A 24,521-nucleotide genomic window follows, 5' to 3' on the forward strand; every position below is an offset into this window, starting at 1 on the left:
ACAGAGTCTCAATTCAAATAGAAGTTATAAATGTTTCTGTATTACTGCTCTTTCCTTCTCTTTGTCGGAGCATAACATTTGAAAAACCTAGACTGTGTCTAAAAGAACTCTCGCACTCCACTGCAAATAAATTGTTATATCATTGCTTCACAGTAAATGCTGCGGACACAACAAGGCATAGAGTAGCAATCAATCTGAAATTGAATGCAACTTAATTACTGACTATTTGGTGTGTTGCTATAAAATCCTAATACATTTGTCAGACAGACCTTTGAGTCTGACACGTTGAAATTCCTCTCTGTATTTAACATCCAAAAGCTTCCTGGACACATTTGTCATTGGGTCCGTCTCTGTTCTCTCTCTCTGACTGTCTCACTAACATAAACAACAATGAAAGTATTCATTATTATTATTATTAATAATACTAGTCTAGTCGGCGACCTGGCCAACTCGGAACAATGTAAATAGGGAATGAATGCCCCGCCCTTTAGGACCCGTTTTGACCATCTGTCTGCCTGTGTCCATTTATGCCCATATATGGAGATATCTGTATATGTCTGTCTGTCTGTCGGCGTCCATTTTATGTCCATATATGGAGATCACTGCAGTTATAGTTCTGGGTCCATTTTATGCCCAGATATGGAGATATCTGTCTATCTGCGTCCATTTTATGCCCATATATGGAGTATCTGTCTGTGCCTCCAACTGTGTTGCAGACACAGTGCCGGTTCCCCCTTTAATGCAAACCTCACACCTGTTGTCATAGGACCCGTTTTGAACATCTGTTTGCCTGTGTCCATTTATGCCCATATATGGAGATATCTGTATCTGTCTGTCTGCGTCCATTTTATGCCCATATATGGAGATCTTTGACCATCTGTTTGCCTCTGTCCATTTATGTCCATATATGGAGATATCTGTATCTGTCTGTCTGCAATCCATTTTATGCCCATATATGGGGGCATTCATTTTATGCCCATATATGGAGAACGCGCGTGCCCGTGGGACGAACGGTTCTCGAGATACGCGGATTACATACATACATACACACTCACAGAGATTTTTTGTTGACTCATGTGGCGTACGTGATGTCAGAGCCTTTTATGAAGTGATGTCACAATGAGTCAGAGCTTTCGCCGATTTCCTCCGGAACAGCCTGATGTCAACAATCAACCCCGCATAAGGAGATTCCGAACGTTTCGCGCCGGTTCGGGAAAACCGCGCGTCGGGTCGGGTCGAGACCCGGCACTGCACTCCATGCCGCGGCGGGGAACGCGCGTGCCGAATCTGAAGCTGGTGGGACGAACGGTTCTCGAGATACGCGGATTACAGACAGACAGACACGCAGAGACTTCTCGCATTTATAGATATATATATATATATATATATATATATATATTGTGAATTCTTTTGTTTCTCGTGAATAAGCATCCAAATCATTATTTAGCTGGCTCTGGCTGAAATAACAGTAAAAAAGAAAAGTGTTAGCAGAAAACCAAATAATAGCAATCATTGACATCTGGATATCCAACAATATGTTTATTGAATTTGTATGATATATTATTGTATTCATGCACCGGCACCCCTACTGTATGTTTGGCAACGTAGCAGAGTTCTGTATGATACGGTCACAATAATAATAGCAATATTCCTTATACAATTGTAGGACATTAATTTAAGTATACTGTTATGTACCACAAGTAAGCATATTTTCATGAGGAAAGCATTACCAAAAATGGCCTTCATGTTAAAATGAAGATTCTAGGTTATCCATTGTTGGTTGACCAAGTAATAGAAGGCACTGGAAAAAAATATTGGGAGAGGTACAGATGACTTTGCTGTTTTCTATGTTTTGTGAAAATAAGTTCTCGTGTTAATAGTTAATTAATCAAACAGGGTTCCCACGGTCATGAAATTCCTGGAAATATTTTGAATTTTTTTTTCCAGTACTGGAAGGGTCCTGGAAGGTCCTGGAAAAAATAGCTATGCATTGTCTTTGGTTATTGATTTTGTTAATACCTCTGAAATGACAAATTAAACATTGGCCAAATTGTCAAATATTAAAGGCAGAAATTGTGAAAATAGCCGATCTACATGCTCACAACGCCTCGCGTAGATCGTCTATTTTCACAATAAAACCGTGTTATACAAAATTCCTCAACTTAGTGCTTGTCAGGGTGCCGGGGGGTCCCCAGTTCAAATATGATTTCGGGGGTCACGGCCTGAAAAGGTTGAGAACCACTGGCATACACTACCTGTCTTTGGGCACTGTGCATAGGAGTGGGTGGCTCGTTATTGAGCTGAATTATTGTTATATAGTCCTGGAAATTGGGTTAAATATTCTGGAAAAGCTTTGGAAAAGTTTTGGAAATAAATTGGTAAAGATGTGTGGGAACCCTGATCAAATCTGATGAAATATTTGGCCTTGATCAGCTGAATATCCTGCTTTTGACCCACATGTTTATCTTGGCAGGTGCTGCAAATCTTTAAATTAAGACAGCTAAGGCATGGTGAGGTATTATGGTATTGTAATAGCTGTTTATCGATTTATTTTATTCAAGTGTCCAATACTTTCCAGGAGAATATCTAAAATGGCGCTTTCACTCATTTTCATAATGCAAATTCTACTTCATGTTTGCAATCCAAAGTCACTCTTAGTTCTAACCCTAGGGTTAGGGTTAGGGCAGTTCTAACCCTATCTTTATCATGCGGAAAGTATATACCAGTACAAATGCCTTATAATAATAATTGTCAAGATCCAGCTTGATCTTTTGTTAAGCAGGGGATTTCATAAAGGGAAATTCCATTAAAATTCTGTGTTAAACTAGCCTAATAAAACAACCAACTTCCGTAATCCGGGTGCGAAATAACTGAAATGTTTTCCGGAAGTGGGCGTTTTACGAGGCTAAACTATATTTCAGCTCAAATCCAGCGTAAATGTAATACCTGAAACGATACGTTCATATCACCCTGGTCTTTTGTGTATTAATAGTGATATTCCAAAAGTTGTATTAAGTCACGTAGCTGGATATGTTTATTTATCAGTTTAAATCCAAACACAAAGCAGCAATATAATTTCGATGTGCTCGTGGCGGGAGGAGCTGTAAAATATAGTGCTGCACAACAGCAAAGTACATGTTTGTCCTGCAACCATAGCTGCAATGTAAGTGTCCTGTCATCCAGCGAGTCACATCCGAGACACCTGGTTGAAAACGAGGCAAGAGTCAGAGCTCTTTTCTTTTTTGTCTTGTCCCGACTAGCCAATAAACATCCGAGTTCAGTGTCGACCGGCCAATGTCGTGTGCCGAGAACGTCCAAGAATAGCCGATCTACTAGCTCACGGCGCGTCGCATCCGCGGCGCGTTGTGAGCTTGTAGGACCACCATCGCGCTGCGAGTATGAAGTATGAATCGGGGCTTCAGCAGGGTGACTCCACGTAGTCGTTGTCCAGACGCGGGTGGAGGGGCGACACCAGGGCTCGGCTGATGACGATGACCCGGGGCGCGAGGCAGTCGTCGCGGCGGTGTAGAATGTTCCAGATGAGCATGGCGGCGGCCAGCGTGGCCAGGAGGCACGCTGCTATGTCCACATAGCAGGAGTATGACAGGAACGTGTTGGGCCCAATCCTGTAGAAGGTCACGAGGCCGATCACCAGCACGAAACCTGGATAAGATCACAAGAATGGTAAATGGTGCATTCAAATCCCTGCAAGGCCCAGCATTGCTTTTTAAAAAAAAATGTTATAATTAGTTTTCCTGTTCTTTTTTTCACATTAACATCACCATTAAATCCTATTGTTTAGTATTACAATGCCATTGGCCACGATATTTGCATATAAATACCCCCCACAGGGGCTGACATTCACACCTCCCAGAGAAGTTGAAATTCCAGCGTCTGGATGAACAACATCTCACTTTTTAACTGAAGCTATTCCTCACTAAAACATAAGTAAAATGCCTGTAATATATGTTTTCGTGATCATTAGAATGTCTAGAACATGTACATATGCAAAATGCAAATTAGAGCATGATTTATGATTTATCGCTATAACACCTTACAAAAACATTATTAATTTTTTAACATTACATTTTCCTGTGATTAGGACTCCTACAACAGCATCAGATTTTTTTTATTTTTTTTTGGCCAGTAGAAATTAATTCGGGTCTTGCAGGGATATACTGCGCCTGATGAGTTGAGCCAGTGGTACACATTAGGGCATTCACCAAATATTTGAATATTCGAATCAAAGTTTTTTTATATTGTTTTCTCTTTAAAGAATCTATAGTTTATAAAACTTGGCTAGATAGGAAGTCATAAGAATGAGTTGTCAGTGCCCCTGGTGGATGAATTTGTTAACGCTCTATACCAGGGGTTCTCAAACCTTTTTACGCTGTGACCCCCAAAATAAACATATTTGAACTGGGGACCCTCACCCTGACAAGCACTTGGAATTGCAGGTATTACATTTAATGTGACTCGGTTCCGCAGATAAATATTGAGAAAATAGCAGATCTACATGCTCACAACGCCTCGCAACGCGAGGCGTTGTGAGCATGTAGATCGGCTATTTTCACAATGTTCGCCTCTTGCTTACTTAATATTTGGCAGTTTGGCCAGTCCTGTCGAATATTAATAATTCGAATACTAAAAATCACTATTCGTGAATGTCCTAGTACAAATACATTACAGTACTACCCAGTCTTTTCAGGATCAGGGCCTTAAAAGTGTTCCAACCACCATTTACGGCAGCTAAATGACTCAAGTGGTCAGATGGATGGGCTGCATACATTTTCGGAGCATATTTATTTTAATCAAGTCGATAGTTATTTTTTGGTGGTCTTGTTGATTTGCCAGTTATTTATTATCCTCCCTACCCACGAGTGAGCAGGTTGAGAATCGCCGGGGCAAGCATTGATAACTAAAACATTACTTGCCAATAGGGCTGTCAAAATTATTACATAATCGTCTAATCGCAATTATTTGACATAATCGTGATTATTTTTCATAATCGTCATAATCGTTTCCATGTTGAAAAATGTTCATATATTAAAAAAAAATAGCAGATCTACAAGCTCACAACGCGTCGCATCGCCACGTGTTGTGAGCTTGTAGATTGGCTATTTCCACTATCAATGTTCTTTTTTTAAGTATAAAGTTGTCAAATATGTCAGTAATTTCTTTGTCTATTTAGGTTATGTGTCATATCTACCATGTGCAACTTCAAAGCCTAAAAGCCAAACAGAAATGTAATTGTCAAGGACGAAAAAACAATTATATCGTTAATCACGATTATTTGAGTGACAATTAACTCAGTTACTGCCAATTAAATATGCCTTCTTTGGGTTCTCCCTGCCAGCCCTCTCCATAGACTTCCATGTAATTTATAGTGCACAGATCATGCTCGCCCATGCACAGATCATGCACCATGTTTGTGCAGGCTGTTCACAGCTTTCAAACAAAAAAAACAGATTGGAAATCCGTTCAGGCATTCTTGAGATAATAGCCATTATGTTTTACATGTTATGTAAGCAAAGATGGCTACCCTGTATGAAAGATGGGGTTGTATGGGGGTGGAACATGCAAAATCGCGATTGAAATCATGTTTACTAGATTTAATGGGGTCCAAAAAAATAATAATAATAATAATAATAATATTGCTACTTTTTTTCTAAGTAAAAGTCGATTTAAGTCGTCTGGCAGGGAAGTCCATAGTGAGAAAGTTGATCTGAAAGTCGTTTGGCACTGTATGAGTAATCGTCATGTAAAATGTCATAATCGTGACTGCCCTATACTTGCCGACTGGATTCATCTTCATTCTTATTTATTAATGAAGGAGGGTTTTGGCACTGCTCTCGTGAGAGCCAAGGATTGCCAAGCGAGTTCATTGAAGAAATGCAATTCATAATACGACTGTTTCGGTCAGTGATGAGGCTAGTGATAAGGATATCCCCTTTTTGCCACAGTGATGAAAAGTCACAGCAGGGGTCTTTGAATCCAGAAGTCTGTTTCCTCCTAGGGAGAGCTTCTGAGATTTTTCGGATCAAAGGCCTCCACAGCGTAAAAATATCACAGTATGTACCCAGAGAGAGAGCCTTTCTTTTTTTCCACCCCGTCATTTCTTTGATTCACAGTAGACTATATAGCATCTCACGCATCACGGAACTGCAGCTTGCACGCAAAGGTGTAAAATAAACACGCCATCTTAAGCGTCATGCTGTTTTTTTTTTTACTTTCTTTTGTCTTCATCACAATGGTGGCGAGGCTGTAATGTCTGCTATGGGAAGTTATTAGATTAGATTGGGTTAAGATGTAGTTTATTGTCCTCGGAGAGGAAATGCTTTTTCCCAGCTCACATTATGGTCAATCGTTGCGAGACCAATCGTGTTACAAACGGATATATTGTGGTCCCACATACCCTCTTGTATTTTCATATATATACAAAAAAGATAAAGACCTAGAATTATTGAATGCTTTAACTATTGAAAAATAGCAGATACCGAGTGCTGCGCTGCGAGCTTGTAGATCTGCTATTTTTGAAAAATCATGAAAATTTAAATTTTGACCCGATTCTATAAGTGTCTTTTGAATCCTTCTAAGATTTTTCTATGTCAGCAATCTGGCTAGCCATCGTCAAAGAAAAGGTCCTTTTCACTTAACTGGAGCTCAGTTAGTCTGTTCTTGAGAGACTACTATGTCAGTGGTTCTCAAACCTTTTCATGTGAAGGACCCCCAAAATGATATTTATTTGGCACGGACCCCCATCTCAAAATATCTAGTTCCAGGGACCCCCCAGAAGCAAAATTTGAGTTACAAACGTTCGCTTTGAAAATACATATATTCAAAGATTTGCACACATTTTCACGACTTTTTCAAAAATAGCAGATCTACAAGCTCGCAGCGCGGCACTCGGTGCCGCGCTGTGAGCTTGTATATCTGCTATTTTTCACTGGTTAAAGCATTCAATAATTCTAGGCCCTAAATGGGTTAAAGCCTCATTTCACAGACTATGCCTTGTTCATGACAGTTATGATGTATGTCTTAAAACTGTTCTTGAAATGCACCGTATGGTATCTCAGACTCTGATACAGTATCAAAGTGTTATGACTGAGTTATACTGCACGTGGTTGCCAATATACTAGCACACAACAACACATCGCAGCATGACACCCTCTGAGCTTGTGGATCTGCTATTTTTGGCACTTGACACTGTCTGGACGTGCACAGAATGATTGTGTGATGTTATGGAGGATACTTTATGTCAACAGCATGTAGGTTATAAAACTGTAAAGCGAAGCAACAGTTTAGTATTAAACTTCTTGTCAATCTTTATATAGTCATACTTTGTATTTCTAGGTTCTGTTGTCATCCCAGGTCTCAAAGGTGCTATACAAATAAAGTCTATTCATATTAAAGGAGTAGTTCACCCCCAAAATGACTTTTTTTTCCTATTGATTACTCGCGCCATGGAGACTTGAGTTCAATAATATATTTTTTTATTTGTCGCATTCCTAAGACAAACATTTTGATTATAGTAAATTTTACCACATTGATTCCGGATGGGGACCCGACTGTATTTGGGTCCCCATCCAGAATCAATGGGGGTACATTTATTGTAATCAAATTGTTGTCTTAGGAATGCGGCAAAAAACTAAAAAAATATTATTGAACTCAAGTCTCCATGGCGTGAGTAATCAATAGAACAAAAGTCATTTTGGGGGTGAACTTCTCCTTTCACCCCCTCATTATGTCCACATTATGCATATTCTTCACAGAAGAAATGAAATATTCCCTCCACAAAGGATAATGGATCAGGGCTATTCAGAGTGCAATTCACCCGTTCTGGTCAATGACAGAGGATTCACGCCCCGTTCCCCTTCTTTCTCAAGTGTGTCCTGGAGCCAGTCGCTAGTTCAACAATAACACATGTCTGAAAGCCTGTCCCATCCACACTGGTATAAATAAAGGCTACCAAAAATATCACTGGAAAGGGGGGATGTCAGTCGGCCCATTAGGATGTGAATCAGAATGCTTTCCTGCGGCAGAACTCTGTCGGTGGAAGGCTTTTCTGCTATTTCTCACTGTCTCTGTTAGGGCATTAACGAAAAAGTCGACTTGTGTAATGAAGTCGACTCAGTCGACTTCATTACACAAGTCGACTCCCACCAGAGAAAGTCGAAGTTGGAAAAAAAAGCAATACTTTCTATTGTGAAAATAGCAGATCGAGGCGTTGTGAGCATGTAGATCGGCTATTCTCACAATTTCTGCCTCTATATATTTGCCAATTTGGACAATGTTTAATTTGTCACTTTAGAGGTATAAAAAAGTCCTTAAATTGTCACTTTAGAAATGTGAAGATACCCAGTCTATACACTTAAACTTTATGTTGGTTTGTTTACAGTTGAGTGAGAAAACAATGTTTCACATTAAGTTAATCATCTGGGGACCCCCCAAAAATAATTGGGGGGGGGGGGGGGGGTCGTGTGTGATGTGATGACATCATCAAACGATAAAGTCGACTTCAACTCAACTTTTTACCGAGTCGAGTCGACTTGCAAAAATCACAAGTCGTTAATGCCCTAGTCTCTCTCTCTCTCTCTCTCTCTCGCTCTCTCTCTCGCTCGCTCGCTCTCTCTCTCCTTGTACTGTAATCAGTGACGGAAGAAGTAATCCAATGTATCTAAGTAAAAGGTGCAATATCACAATATAGATACCAAAGTATAAGCACAATTCTTTTTTTTTTAAAGCTAAAAATCATTGTGTATGAAATAGCGGGTCTTCAAGATCAATGCGACACGTTGTGAGCTTGTAGATCGGGTTTTGTAGTGGAGTCAGTGGCGTCAGTTCAGCAAAAAGCTAAGGTATGGCAACATGACTGGTGTCTTGCACGCGCGCCTTCGCGCGCATGCAAGACACCAGTCATGTTGTCATACCTTAGCAACAGGCACAATGAAAAGTACATTTTAGTATTTTCCACTGTAGCCAAGGTATGGCAGCTGCCATAGCTTGCCATACCCAATTGACGCCTCTGAGTGGAGTTAAAAGTACAATATTTGCATCTGAGATGCAGTGTTGGAAGTATGAAGAAATCAAGAAACGGAAGTACCAAGTAATGTAAAAAGTCCCTCCAAATTGTACTTGAGTAAATGCACTTATAACTTTCCACCGCCGACTGTAATGTGATATGTCTGCCTTTGTTTGAGTGAGGAGGATGTAAGATAAATGTTGTGTATGTGTGTCATTGTGTATAGCCACATCGACCTGCAGAGTGTGTGTGTGTGTGTGTGTGTGTGTGTGTGTGTGTGTGTGTGTGTGTGTGTGTGTGTGTGTGTGTGTGTGTGTGTGTGTGTGTGTGTGTGTGTGTGTGTGTGTGTGTGTGTGTGTGTGTGTGTGTGTGTGTGTGTGTGTGTGTGTGTTGTTAGCGTGCAACTGCTTGCTCCGCCTATCTGCTCATGTTTAAGCCATTTAGGCCAAGAATTATTGAATGCTTTAAATATTGAAAAATAGCAGATATACAAGCTTGTAAATCTGCCATTTTCGTCGTGAAAACATGTGCAAATCTTTGGATATATGTATTTGTAACTCATATTTTGCTTCTGGGGGGTCCCTGGAACTAAATATTTTGAGATGGTGGTCCGTGGCAAAATGCATATAACTAGGGGTCCTTGACGTGAAAGATTTTGAGAACCACTGAAGTAGAAACATACTGTAAAAAAATATATATATTTATTTTAGATTTAGAAGACACTCATAGAATCGGGTCAAAATCGGGTAAAAAATGCAAATGTTGGGGCGCCCGCTGGCCTGGTGGTCAAGGCGCGTACCATATATTAGGCTATGATGCCTGCTGGCGTCGCCGGTTCGATTCCCGATCCGGACGACCTTTGCCACATGTCATTCCCCATCTCTCTCCCCATTTCCTGTCAGTCTACTATCCTGTCAAATAAAGGCATAAAAGCCCAAAAACAAATCTTTAAAAAAAAAAAATGCAAATGTTCACGATTAAAAAAAAAAAAAAAGCAAATCTACAAGCTTGCAGTGCGGCACTCGGTGCCGCGCTGCGAGCTTGTATATCTGCTATTTTTCAGTAGTTAAAGCATAAAATAATGATACACACACAGTAATGTGTACCCGTTCTGAATAGGTTAACCTGTCTGGCTCCCTTTTCTAAGAAAAATTAATAATCTCCTTTCCAGGTTCCAGGGTGGTCTGCCTGTGTGTGTGTGTGTGAAACTCTTTTTTTTTTTTTTGGCATGGTCTTATCTGTCGCGGCTTCCTTCCCTCTCTTCCTCTTTCCATCCTTCCTTCCTTCCCGCCCCGCCACGCCCCTTGCTTAAGGTTAACCTATTTTGCTGGACATTTGACATGATCTGTCAGGCAGAAACAAAATCTAAACAAGGCTTATCTCGCTTCTGGAAATTCACTGAGCTTGCCCTGCCTCGCCCTCCATATACTGTAACTGTAACTGTGAACCGTGATGGCATTTTTGTTCATTCTTAAGGGCAGTGGTGGAAAGTACAGTCGCGTCAGTTCAGAAAAAGCTAAGGTATGGCAACATGACTGGTGTCTTGCACGCGCGCAAGACACCAGTCATGTTGCCATACCTTAGCAACAGGCATGATACATTTATTTTAATGCTGCATTCACACTACAGATATATAGTTGAACGTTTTGCTTGCTTGGTCAATGTTATCTCAATGGAAACCAGCTTTAAAGATACAGGACATACACAGAACAAAGCTTTGAAAGCTTTAAAGCTGGTTTCCATTGAGATAACATTGACCAAGCAAGCTAAACGTTCAACTATATATCTGTAGTGTGAATGAGGCATAAGAAGTAAATTCTATTTTTCCCCCCCGTTTCTACGGTTTCTTGGGCTGGATGTGGCAGCCTGGAACGGTTGTTCAAGTGCAGCTAAACTTGGCATGTTAGTAAACGTGCCACAATTAACAATAAGGCATTGCACCTGTGCAGCTGACCAGTGGAACCTGGGAATATACTATACTATCTTGTCAAGATGGGGAGAATACAAGTGTGGAGAATATAATTATAATACCTTGTTAAAGTGACCATTTTGTTAAATTTAGCGTTTGTAGATAGACAATTTTTTTCCCCCCCCTTGGCCCAGGGTATGGCAGCTGCATACTCCTGCCATACCCAGTTGACGCCCCTGACTGCGAACCATGATGGCATTTTTGTTAATTCTTAAGGGCAGTGGTGGAAAGTAACTAAGTGCATTTACTCGAGTACTGTACTTGAGGTATTTGTACTTTACTTGGAGTATTTTCAATACTTTTACTTCAACTACACTACACCTCGGATCCAAATATTGTACTTTTACTCTACTGCCACTCCACTCCATTTCTTTTGTTGAAAACTTTAGTTACTAGTAGGGATGCGGTATCGGTACTCGCAGTATCGGTACTCGCCCCGATACTGGCCTATTTTGCTGTACTCATACTCGTCCGATATTGTACACTGCAGCGCCAGATACCATTTTGTTTCATAAATATGTTGGTAACAACATTTCAAAAGTCCTAAGACACAGTTTTGAGTGTGTTAGTTCAAATAAATGAACAGTGTTTTCACCTTCTCTCACTCTAGGCATGACAACATAATTATTTAAAGCATTTTATTTTGGAGCGCCACACACTATTTAAGCACTTAACTTAACTTACAGTATCGGTATTCGGTATCGGCAAGTACTCAAATTAAGTAGTCGTACTTGTACTTGGTCAGCCAAAAAGTGGTATCGGGACATCCCTAGTTACTAGTTACTTGGGAGATATATATATATAGGTGTTATTATCACAACACATACATGAATCACTTCAGCCCTACATTTCGACCATTTGATAATAGCCGTTCTGCAAGCTCACAATGCATCGCTTTGCAAAAGATTTTTATACATTTGAAAACTTGAAAAAGGACATTCTGTCTAATGAGTACTTCTGGTACGAGAATGAGTCGTTCTTTTGGTACTTTAAGTACATTTTGATGACGATACCTTAGGTGCTTTTACTCAAGTACATTTTGAATTCACAACTTTTACTTTTAACATACTATTTCTATATTGCAGCATTGATACTTTTTAAGTGTAAATCATTAGAGTACTTTTCCCATCACATGGCTGATAATCAACTTGCCTCAATGACTCCTCAAACGCTCAAACTTCCATCCAATCCTTCTAAGAATCTGTTCCAAATAAAGGAAACCCACGGCTGAAAACAAAATGCAATCTGAGCTAGATTAAATGCTGCCCAGAGGGCTCCTGGTGCTTGTATTCAGAAACTAGGCCCGTAGCGATTGACTGGCCATTATCTGGCTCTAATAGAGAAGCACATATCATTTCCCTCTGCATTGTTCTTTTTATTTCTGAGTGCCGTTGCCATTTTGTGTGTGGCGAGACACAATAGGCAAGGACACAGTGTGGGCTCGATGCCAGCTGTGCCCACCAAAAAAATAAAAGAAACGACACTTTAGTTTGAATCAATAGACGTCACTTCTAATTCTAAACCCACACGACCTGCACTCTGGACCTCTGACCCACTAGAGCTCCGTCCGTTCAGAGCTCTGTCCCGGGGGGTGACACAGTCCCTGGCCTGGCCCATAGTGTTGAGATATCACTGAATGGAGTTGGATGTTTTTTTTTTTGGATGAATTATTATTCCACAGTCTACGTGTGATAGCTGAGGTTTTTGGCACATCTGAGAAGGAAAACATTACCTAGTTCGTTCGTTCATTCATTCATTCATTCATTCATTCATTCATTGCCAGGAACCATAATAGGAATGGATTAATGAAGGGTACTATGGAACAATCTGTCCGGAGTAGAGCATATTGACAGGGAAGCTACTTGCAGTCGCTGACCAACTGTTTCAGACCCCTTCTCTTCAGATTCCGAAAGACTAGAAAATAAATGTGCCATTCGGGCATTTAGCCTCTTCCAACCTGAGGAGGTATGCACTCCCATACCCCCCATCTTCCAAGCAGTTCCTAGTAACCCCCCCACACACACCCAGACACACACACACACACACACACACACACACACACACACACACACACACACACACACACACACACACACACACACACACACACACACACACACACGCGCACGCACATCCAAAGGTAGACTTCCAAAAAGCTAGACCCCTGATCGCTACGTTTGGAGGCAGTTGGACCATTGATCTGCTCCGGGGACCCTTAACCCTTAACGCACACATCAAACCAGGCTCGGGAGCTGGCTAATTCTATAATGTTAAGATGAAGACCAAGACAGACATAATGGCTTGCGTGTTTTTGCTTGTGTGTGTGTCATCACCAATGGTTTATTTTCAGTAATATCCTCCAGAGTTTTGTTACTCTGTTGGGACACATCCTATCTGCCAAAAAGATCCATCTCGTATTACTCTGCAACACTGGTGACTATATATGGTAAGAACTTCAGCAGGCGTTCAGAAAGAGCTAAAAAGGAAGATGCCATTTTCCCCCAAACAGGATCGCTATTTTTAGAAGTCAGGGAGGGAAATAGGTGTGTGTCTTTCTCTCTAGCCATTGTCACTATTATAACTCATGTTTGTGGCGGGCATCACCTCATCAATCACAATCTGCCAGTTTGTGCAAATGGCTAAAAACAGTCACCACCCATTTTAAGTAAATGACTAGAGGAACATGACAATATGACAACTTATTTTACCATTAAACTATGCTTTGTCCAAGTGATAAGTTTGACTGTGTGTGTGAGCTCTCTGTGAATGAGCGTTCATTTGGGTGGTTCCCCTGTCCCCAACACCACCACGGCCTTCAGATAAAAGCTTTTGTCTTGTGCGTGCCGAAGAACTGGGGTGTTTTATCTCATGTCGAGAGGGGACTCTTTTATTTGCCTCTGTTCCTGGACATTTTGTAAACACGGGCATAAAAAAAGCTAGGCCAAGCTTATCTGGTCAGTAAGCCGTTCCCACCCTGCATGCTGTGTGTATCACAGGACAGTTTTCTACTGAAACACCCTATAAACACACAACACACACACACACGCACGCACACACACACACACACACACTCCTCCCAGCCGTGCACACAGGGGCGTCAATTTGGGTATGTCAGGGGTATGCAGCTGCCATACCCTGGGTCCAGGGGGGAACATAAAAGCTCCTTTTAAATATAAATCCATGAATGTCTCTTTGTCTATCTGTTCTGGTTATTATGTTGTTAAATGACAGTAAAATAACTACAAAATGCAAAATTTTACAAAATGGTCACTTCAATGCTTTAACAAGGTATTATAATGATATTCTCCACACTTGTATTCTCCCCATCTTGACAAAAATGGTACAGGTGCAATTCATTATTGTTAATTGTGGCACGCTTACTAACATGCCAAGTTTAGCTGCACTTTAGCTGAACAACCGTTCCAGGCTGCCATATCCAGCCCAAGAAACCGTAGAAACGGGGGGGGAAAATGTCATGTACTTCTTAAAATAAATGTATCATGCCTGTTCCTAAGGTATGGCAACATGACTGGTGTCTTGCGCGCGCGCAAGACACCAGTCATGTTGCCATACCTTAGCTTTTTCTGAACTGACGCCACTGCGTGCACACACAAACACACAGTCCCTGTCGAACTGTCTTTTTCGCGTCCGCCACCGTTCCCTTCCCACCGCCCCCCCCCCCCCCCCCCCCCCCTCGTTTTCCTCCTCCAGTTCTGGGGGTTTGCATAACAGGTAGTCACAGGCATTTCCTCGTCCTGAGCAGGGATATCCTGGCGCCCGACAGTCGCTCTCTGGCGCGCTGCAGCTCCGGCCGACCAGCTCAAGACCAGGACTAAATTTAGCCCAGAAGACCCCCTTTCAGGCTGCACTGCCTCCACAATGCTACCCCAGTGGCCGAAGCCCCTCTCCAAACAACTCTCTCTCTCTCTCTCTCTCTCTCTCTCTCTCTCTCCCTCTCCAAGCCCACACATGCATGCACATATCGTCACAAATGTCCCCAGTCCCCAGTGGAGGCCACTGAGACTGGCCATGCCCACAATATGGCTGCAACACAACACCAGTGGTGGAAAATGTACTCATATTCCTTACTTAAGTAAAAGTATCAATACTGCAATATATAGACATACTCCATTACAAGTAAAATGTACTTAAAGTACCTTCACCTTCACCTCCTCTCTTCTCTTCCCACTTCTATTCCTGGTTGTTCTGTTTTCCTTTGATTGACTTTTACTTGAAAATGCCCACATTGATATGACAAAGGGCCCATGCGTCTGCTTTCTTTTTTTTTTCTGGTTTACTATTGTTCTGCCGTCCCTCAGTCTTTAAAGTCGGTTTAATTTTGGTGTAATTGTGCATAAGGTTCCACTCAGGTGTTTCATTTGGGGGGGGGGGGATATTCATTTCGGTGAAGCATAGCAACCATGTGGCTGTTTTTAGACCGGAGGAAAACTAAAATGACGAAAAGCATCCTTTCAACTACTTACTTGCATTTTGCATTGAGCTGTGGCTTCCTTGCAACCATAAACTCCTATGCTGACATGTTCTACTAGTTCTAGTGTTTTGTGTGAAGAATGTTTTTTTTTAATCGCAATTTTTAAATCTACGTGTCTCTAATTTTGGTCAAGTAGCTTTAATGCTTAGGTTTTGTCTTATGTCTGCAAGGTTTGGCAATGTTCTTTAGCCTGTGCAGTGGTTGTCCTGGGAGACTGCTCTGTGGTGTTTGAGATGAAAGCCTAAATTATATGTTGCCAGCTTGGGGTTCATTTTGAATGATTTCTTGCACCTTGCACTTTTTTGGGGGGGTCTTCTTTTTGAGCGGTGCAAACCGCTCCTATACGTGGCTGTGCGTGTGTCCGTAGCCTTTTTCCTCAGCGTTTTGCCATAGTAAAATGTGTGTGCGTAGCATCATGTTTGTCTAGTGATGTAATATGTTGTATGTCTGTAGCCTTTTTCCTCAGCGTTTTGCCATAGCAAAACGTGTGTGTGTAGCATAGCCTGTACATCCTAGACTTAAATCCTAGTCTGAAGATGTTATGCAAATACGACCACCGCTCACTTCACATTGGGTGTGATTTTTAAAATATACCCTTTTAAGGATTAAGAAAAAACAGGTGGCGAAAAAAAAATCCACCCTATACACGTGGACCCCCCTTTCTCACTAGACTACTTGCTGAAACAGTGGTACTCACTGGCTAGCTGGAAGAGTGAAAGGTTGAGAACCACTGTACTAGACTACTTGCTGAAACAGTGGTACTAGACTGTACTAGACTACTTGCTGAAACAGTAGTACTCACTGGCTAGCTGGAAGAGTGAAAGGTTGAGAACCACTGTACTAGACTACTTGCTGAAACAGTGGTACTCACTGGCTAGCTGGAAGAGTGAAAGGTTGAGAACCACTGTACTAGACTACTTGCTGAAACAGTGGTACTCACTGGCTAGCTGGAAGAGTGAAAGGTTGAGAACCACTGTACTAGACTACTTGCTGAAACAGTGGTACTAGACTGTACTAGACTACTTGCTGAAACAGTAGTACTCACTGGCTAGCTGGAAGAGTGAAAGGTTGAGAACCACTGTACTAGACTACTTGCTGAAACAGTAGTACTCACTGGCTAGCTGGAAGAGTGAAAGGTTGAGAACCACTGTACTAGACTACTTGCTGAAACAGTAGTACTCACTGGCTACTGCTAGCTGGAAGAGTGAAAGGTTGAGAACCACTGTACTAGACTACTTGCTGAAACAGTGGTACTCACTGTACTAAACTACTTGCTGAAACAGTGGTACTAGACTGTACTAGACTACTTGCTGAAACAGTGGTACTAGACTGTACTAGACTACTTGCTGAAACAGTGGTACTAGACTGTACTAGACTACTTGCTGAAACAGTGGTACTAGACTACTTGCTGAAACAGTGGTACTAGACTGTACTAGACTACTTGCTGAAACAGTGGTACTAGACCGTACTAGACTACTTGCTGAAACAGTGGTACTAGACTACTTGCTGAAACAGTGGTACTAGACCGTACTAGACTACTTGCTGAAACAGTGGTACTAGACCGTACTAGACTACTTGCTGAAACAGTGGTACTAGACCATACTAGACTACTTGCTGAAACAGTGGTACTAGACCGTACTAGACTACTTGCTGAAACAGTGGTACTCACTGTACTAGACTACTTGCTGAAACAGTGGTAACCACTGTACTAGACTACTTGCTGAAACAGTGGTACTAGACTGTACTAGACTACTTGCTGAAACAGTGGTACTAGACTGTACTAGACTACTTGCTGAAACAGTGGTACTAGACTGTACTAGACTACTTGCTGAAACAGTGGTACTAGACTGTACTAGACTACTTGCTGAAACAGTGGTACTAGACTGTACTAGACTACTTGCTGAAACAGTGGTAACCACTGTACTAGACTACTTGCTGAAACAGTGGTACTAGACTGTACTAGACTACTTGCTGAAACAGTGGTAACCACTGTACTAGACTACTTGCTGAAACAGTGGTACTAGACTGTAGGCCTACTAGACTACTTGCTGAAACAGTGGTAACCACTGTACTAGACTACTTGCTGAAACAGTGGTACTAGACCGTACTAGACTACTTGCTGAAACAGTGGTAACCACTGTACTAGACTACTTGCTGAAACAGTGGTACTCACTGGCTAGCTGGAAGAGTGAAAGGTTGAGAACCACTGTACTAGACTACTTGCTGAAACAGTGGTAACCACTGTACTAGACTACTTACTGAAACAGTGGTAACCACTGTACTAGACTACTTACTGAAACAGTGGTACTAGACCGTACTAGACTACTTGCTGAAACAGTGGTACTAGACCGTACTAGACTACTTGCTGAAACAGTGGTACTCACTGGCTAGCTGGAAGAGTGCAGCGATGGCCTCCTCCCACCACTGTGAGTCCTGGGTGACGAAGGGCAGCTCCATCAGCCCCAGGAGGAAGATCAGCTGTCCGGCTGTCAGGGCCACCGTGGCCATCAGGTTACAGGCCCGCATCATGTCAAACTGCACTGGAGCGGCCAAAGGGAAGAGAGTTGTGCATGTTAACAACCCATTCAGAACGGGGTACACATTATTGTGTATCGTTATTTTATGCTTTAAACTATTGAAAAATAGCAGATATACAAGCTCGCAGCGCGGCACTCGAGCTTGTAGATCTGCTATTTTTTAAGAATCGTGAAAATTAGAATTTTGACCCGATTCTATACGTGTCTTTTGAATCCTTCTAAGGTTTTTTTTTTGAGAAATCTGTGTTTCTATGTCAGCAATCTGGCCAGCCATCGTCAAAGAAAAAGACCTTTTCACTTAAATGGAGTTCAGTTAGTCTGTTCTTGAGTAGCCTCGGAAACCCAGGCATTTTAGTTCTTCAGAGATGACTATCTCAGTGGTTCTCAAACCTTTTCATGTGAAGGACCCCCAAAATGATTTTTATTTGGCCATGGACCCCCATCTCAAAATATTTAGTTCCAGGGACCCCCCAGAAGCAAAATTTGAGTTACAAACATTCGCTTTGAAAATACATATATTCAAAGATTTGCACACATTTTCACGACTTTTTCAAAAATAGCAGATCTTGTATATCTGCTATTTTTCCCTGGTTAAACCATTCAATAATTCTAGGCCTAAATGGGTTGGCATCATAGTGCAGTGCTTCTCAAACTTTTTCATACCAAGGACCCCCAAATTGACACTTATTAGCCCGTTGACCCCCCCATTTGAAAAGATATGCCAGGGACCCCATAATAGAATGTTTTTTTTTGTACGGCTCTAGCAGTGATTCCCAACCATTTTAATTTCAAGGACCCCCCAGTTTGATGTGCATTTTAGGCTACGGACCCCCATTTAATGGCTTAATTAATCTCTGAGACCCCAATCTATAATATTGTAAAATCAATGTTAATTTAACTCTTGAGAGTGTACAAAATGGTTCCACACTCTCTGAGTTACAGACCCATAAGGGTCCATTTGGTTCCTAACTATCGTTCATCTGGGGACCCCCTGGAACTCCCCCAAGGACCCCTGGGGGTCCCCGGGCCCCACTTGGAGAACCAACGGCATAGTGAAGTGTTTTAGATTGGTGAACACAATGTTGCCCTGATCGCGCCTAAATCAAAACGCTTAACCAATTCAAGCCCTTGATAATTCACCCTACCATGAGTAGCAAAAATAAGCAATTCATGGGAGCCCACTGGCCTAGCGGTCCAGTTGCATCTATGCAGCCTGACAGCGTGTTGCAGGTTCGACTCCCGTTCCCAATGACCTTCGTTGTGTGTCACCCTTCATCTCTCTCTCCCTGTGTCCTGTCTATCTCCGCTATCCCCTATCAGTAAAGGTAGAAATGGCCCCAACATATTTTGATATGATTAAAAGATTGGGCGATTCGTAAGCTCACAATGCAATGTGTTGTGAATTTATAGATCTGCTATTTTTTTAAAGACAATATTTTCCACTGGTTCACATGTTGTGAGCTTGTAGATTGTTATACAAAGGTTTGCTTAATGTTCATCCATATTTGCCTATTATTCATGTTATTAATCATGTTATTTTTTGTTTAAATGTATCTTTATATTGTCATATGCTTTTCTCAAACTAATCTCGTCACCACAGGAAAAGAGAGTCTCAGGCCTCAGTGTGTTTTCCGAGAATTAACCCATTTAGTGCCGCGCTGCGAGCTTGTAGATCTGCTATTTTTGAAAAAGTCGTGAAAATGTGTGCAAATCTTTGAATATATGTATTTTCAAAGCGAACGTTTGTAACTCAGATTTTGCTTCTGGAGGGTCCCTAGAACTAAATATTTTGAGATGGGTGTCCTTGGCCAAATACATATCACTGACATAGTAGTCTCTCAAGAACAGACTAACTGAGCTCCATTTAAGTGAAAAGGACCTTTTCTTTGACGACGGCTAAGCCAGATTGCTGACATAGAAACATAGGTTTTTCAAAAAAATCTTAGAAGGATTCAAAAGACACTTAAAGAATCTGGTCAAAATTCAAATTTTCACGATTTTTCAAAAATAGCAGATCTACAAGCTCGCAGCGCGGCACTCGGTGCCGCGCTGTGAGCTTGTATATCTGCTATTTTTCAATAGTTAAAGCAGTCAATAATCCTAGGCCTATGAATTATTAAGCCCAGAAGAATACTGATGCTTGGGTTGATGTGGTTTATATGGCTAGACGTCTTTGTAGCTAGAACGTTTGAAAGCTGTGGCTTGCTGGGGCACTTTATGGGCGAAATAGCTGGGCTACATTCCTAACTATGGGAAACGGACACGAGTAACTAGGCTAGGTAATCACTGCGAGCACTTTGAGATCTATCTTTTGTCTTCTGCTGGCCATCAACAACCCCCAAAATGTTTGCTGGTGGATTGTGCATCTATTTCGTCACTGTCGAGCAGAAACCTTGTATCTCCAAGTTTCAAATTTGTAAATTATTTCGCAAAGTTAAACCCTGCTTCACCATACAAGGCCGTTGCACAAAAGTAGTGAAAACAGCAGATCTACAAGCACACAACGCCTCGCACAGCGAGGCGTTGTGTGCTTGTAGATCGGCTGTTTTCACTAGTTTAAATCATTTTTAAAATGATAAATACAAAACAAACTGTTTTGGACATACAAGGTTTCCACCCGACAACGACGATTTGTTTCCCAAGCACTAGTCCTGGAATTACTCTGTAAAGACTGTCATATGACATAAAGACAGTGGTTCTCAAAGTGGATCCCAGGGACTCCTGTGGGTTCCTTTAAGGGGGTCTAAATTGACCCGTACAAGTCTGTAACTCTTAACAGTGTACAAATGGAACCAAATGAACCCTAACTGGTTCATTTGGTTCCATTTGTACACTGTCAGAGTTAAGGGGAGACCTTGAGATTTGAACATTTGAGAAACACTGACATAGGACATGATGTTATCTCTGAAATTTAGCCCAAATATTATCTCAACGATGATAAGAACTTTTGAGACGAGACTTGTCTACCTTTCAAATACACGCGCTAGCATCGGTCCAATGTTTTAGATGAACAAAGTGGAGAACCATTAGATGTTGTTGTCGTGACCTCTGTGTTTCTCAGTTTCAACATAATGGATCTCTGGCCAGCCATTAGAGAGACTCCCCAGGAAACAGTGGGGCCCAACATGTCCTATCTTATCAGTACATGCCATAAATTAGCTCAATACAGACTAATGGTTTACAGGAGATAGCCCCTGACATTCACAATGCAACACGTCTGTCTGCTGTATCTAGGCATCATGCTGATATACATTTCACAATGTTGCTAGTCACTACATCATCTTCAATGACGAATTGCAATGGGAATGTTACATTGCGCGACTTATCCCATTTCGTCTTTGTCGGGTGGAAACCTCGTCTGTCCAAACAGGTCAATTTTGTATTATTTTAAAAACGAGTTAAAGTGGTGAAAATAGCCGATGCGAGGCATTGTGCGCTTGTAGATCTGCTATATATTTTCTGTGCAACGCTCTTGTATGATGAAGTACTTTACGAAATAACACACCATTTTGAAACTCGGGAGATACAAGGTTTCTGCCCCGACGATTTATCATCACACTTCCACTTAGGGGTGGGCGATATGGAAAAATACAATATCACGATATTTTCCCAAGCTGTATACACGATTTTATCACGATTCTTTTTCACGTCTTTTTATGGTTATTTTTCAAGGTACTTGACAAAAACTAGACTCTCTGGGTTCCTTTTGGGAGGTCTAAATTGAACTTTACAAGTATGTAACTCTGACAGTAGTATACAAATGAAAAGGGGAGACCGTGACATTTTAAAGTTTGAGAACTACTGATGCGTTTTGAAGTTCATTGAAGTTCGAGAACTACTTCAATGAATCTCCGTGTTAACGATTAAACAGGATGTTTTACAAGGCTCCCCCAATCGTATCACGATACATACGATAGCTCTGAAAAGGCATATCGTGGAGACATTGTATCGTCTCTCAACGATAATTATCACCATATCGCCCACCCCTACTTCCACTTGAACAAAACTAGAGAAAACATCGAATATAAAACCGTACGTTTGACGGTGCTCCGGGACTCCTGGTAGCCCGCGAACTCGGAGCCCCAGCCCAGGCTCTCGCACTGCCTCTGCGGCCCCCCTCTCCTCCCCCCCGGGGCCGCCGCCGCCGCGGCGGCCGGGGAGGAGGGCTCGTCGTGGCCCCCTGTGCCGCCGCCGCCGACGGGGCACATCCTCCAGAGCCCCACGCTGCGCTTGCGCCCGTCCTCCAGCTTCTGCAGCACCCAGCCGGGCGTGAAGCACGCCACGTTGTTGAAGACCAGCGACAGCATGGCCACCGCCACCGCCGCCACCACCAGCCGCTGCACGGCCATGCGGTGCCCGGCGCCGGCCACCACCTCCTCCTATATGGGGGACGAGACCATAATATCGTCGTTGTCGGGTGAAAAACGTGTACGTCCAAAACCGTTCGTTTTGCATTTGCCATTTTAAAAATGATTTAAACAGACGATCTACAAGCACAACTTGTAGATCGGCTGTTTTTTGTGCGATGGTCTACAAGCTCGAGATTTGGTGGAGAGGGAAAAAAAAGACTGTATCAAGTACGCATGGTAGCAGGAAAGGTCGACCTAAAACAAAGTCTACCCAAACTCGTTTCCCAACGGGTCTGTGGCCTTAAACTAGATGCAGAATAGACCAAAATCAAATCTTTGCCTCTGGGGGTCCCTGGAACAAAATATTTTGCGATCCTGTCATGTCCTTGACATGACAAAGTTTGAGAAACAATGATAGCAACATACGTTTTTTCAGGAAAACTGTTAGGATTTGGAAGACATTTTTAGAATGTGCCTATCAGTGGTTAAGGACCCTCAAAATGTTTTTGGCCGCGGACCCCCATCTCAAAATACGGATGGACCCCTATCGCAAAATATTTTGTTCCAGGGACCCCCAGAAGCAAAGATTAGATTTCGGTCTATTCGCATCTAGCTTAAGGCCACAGACCCGTTGGGAAACGAGTTTGGGTCGACTTAAGGTTTTAGGTCGACCTTTCCTGTATTCGTACGTATATTATAAGTACATTACCAATAGAGGGTTTAAATGGTACCGGATATGCAGCTCGGCAAATAAAAGGCGAATTGATCCCAGTGCATGACGGAGGGCGATTTCACGATAAATGAAATCTCCACGATAACGATCATCGCAAGTGTGTTTTTCTTTTCATCGTGATAAACGACAATATCGCTCATCGCCCCATCCCTACCTCCTCTCCCTCGGCACCCCGCCTCTCCCCGCGGGCGGGGGTGTCGCTCCGGGGGGCCTCCGGGGTCCTCCTGTCCACCTCCCCCTCCTCCTCCACCACCGCCGCGGCTGCCTCCTCCGCCTCCAGTGAGCGGCGGGGCCGCTGAGCGGTAGCGAGGGACGATAGGGGGGGATGGCGAGCGCGTTTTTGCGTCGAGGTCTCAGCTAAAGGACATCTCCGCTCATCCTCATTCGGGGGGAGCTGGGTGTCGTCCTCGCGTCGGCCGCGAGGTCCTCCTCCTCAGCCCTCTTCCTCGGACTGTGCTGCGGGCACACAGGGGTTAATCCGACAGACACCCGGGTCCATTCCAACCGCCTCTGCCTGGATGCACGCTCGACTGTCCTGCACCGACGCGCTCTCTGTTCCCTTTTTATTCTCCTTCTCTACTTTGTCGTTATGCTTCCTTTTGTTTCTCCGCTTCTCTCTTCACCACTCAGCTCTCAACTTGTTGCACTCACACTGTGTGAGTGTGCAAATGGTTTGCAGTCCGTGCGTGTAGTCTGGGCGTAGAAATGTCTTTCTTTCTGTGTTGTCTCTCGAGATGCCGTGTGGGGCTGAAGGGGTGGGGAGGGCTGGAGAAGCAGGGAAATTGCAGAGGGTCCAGTCAGAGTGTGTGTCGGCTGCCTCCCTGATGATGGCTTCAACCAAAGTGTACCCAACACTCTGCTGGAGGATCTTCCCACTCTGCCTTGCTGCAAACTCCCCCGCCCTCTCTCTCTCTCTCTCTCTCTCTCTCTCTCTCTCTCTCTCTCTCTCTCTCACTGTCTCTCTCTCTCTCTCTCTCTCACTGTCTCTCTCTCTCTCTCTCTCTCTCTCTCTCTCTCTCTCTCTCTCACTGTCTCTCTTGCTTGTTCGCTGTATCTCCTCTCTCTCTCTCTCTCTCTCTCTCTCTCTCTCACTGTCTCTCTCACTCTCTCTCTCTCTCTCTCTCACTGTCTCTCTTGCTTGTTCGCTGTATCTCCTCTCTCTCTCTCTCTCTCTCTCTCTCTCTCTCTCTCTCTCTCTCTCTCTCTCTCACTGTCTCTCTTGCTTGTTCGCTGTATCTCCTCTCACCCTCTCTCTCTCTCTCTCTCTCTCTCTCTCTCTCTCTCTCTCTCTCTCTCTCTCTCTCTCACTGTCTCTCTTGCTTGTTCGCTGTATCTCCTCTCACCCTCTCTCTCTCTCTCTCTCTCTCTCTCTCTCTCTGTGGGAATCGGCACTGCTCCTACTACTGCTCCAGCTCCAGT

General features: G+C 42.8%; 2 protein-coding genes across 2 annotated transcripts in view; one reads left to right on the forward strand and one right to left on the reverse strand.

Moving 5' to 3' along the window:
- Positions 1 to 24,521, forward strand: part of ift140 (intraflagellar transport 140 homolog (Chlamydomonas)) — a gene marked incomplete at its 3' end in the record, with an annotated part of 88,350 nt that overhangs the window by 39,067 nt on the left and 24,762 nt on the right. The window lies entirely within an intron of this gene.
- On the reverse strand, positions 1,527 to 23,525 carry tmem204 (transmembrane protein 204). The gene is made up of 4 exons (XM_080747753.1): positions 23,257 to 23,525; positions 22,057 to 22,399; positions 17,868 to 18,023; positions 1,527 to 3,663 (listed from the first exon to the last, which is right to left on the reverse strand). Exons 2-4 carry the CDS (start codon positions 22,367 to 22,369, stop codon positions 3,419 to 3,421), a joined length of 714 nt encoding a protein of 237 aa, XP_080603879.1. The 5' UTR covers positions 22,370 to 22,399; positions 23,257 to 23,525; the 3' UTR covers positions 1,527 to 3,418.

Source organism: Nannobrachium achirus (genome assembly GCF_963921795.1).
Source record: "Nannobrachium achirus genome assembly, chromosome: 18".
Taxonomy (NCBI): domain Eukaryota; kingdom Metazoa; phylum Chordata; class Actinopteri; order Myctophiformes; family Myctophidae; genus Nannobrachium; species Nannobrachium achirus.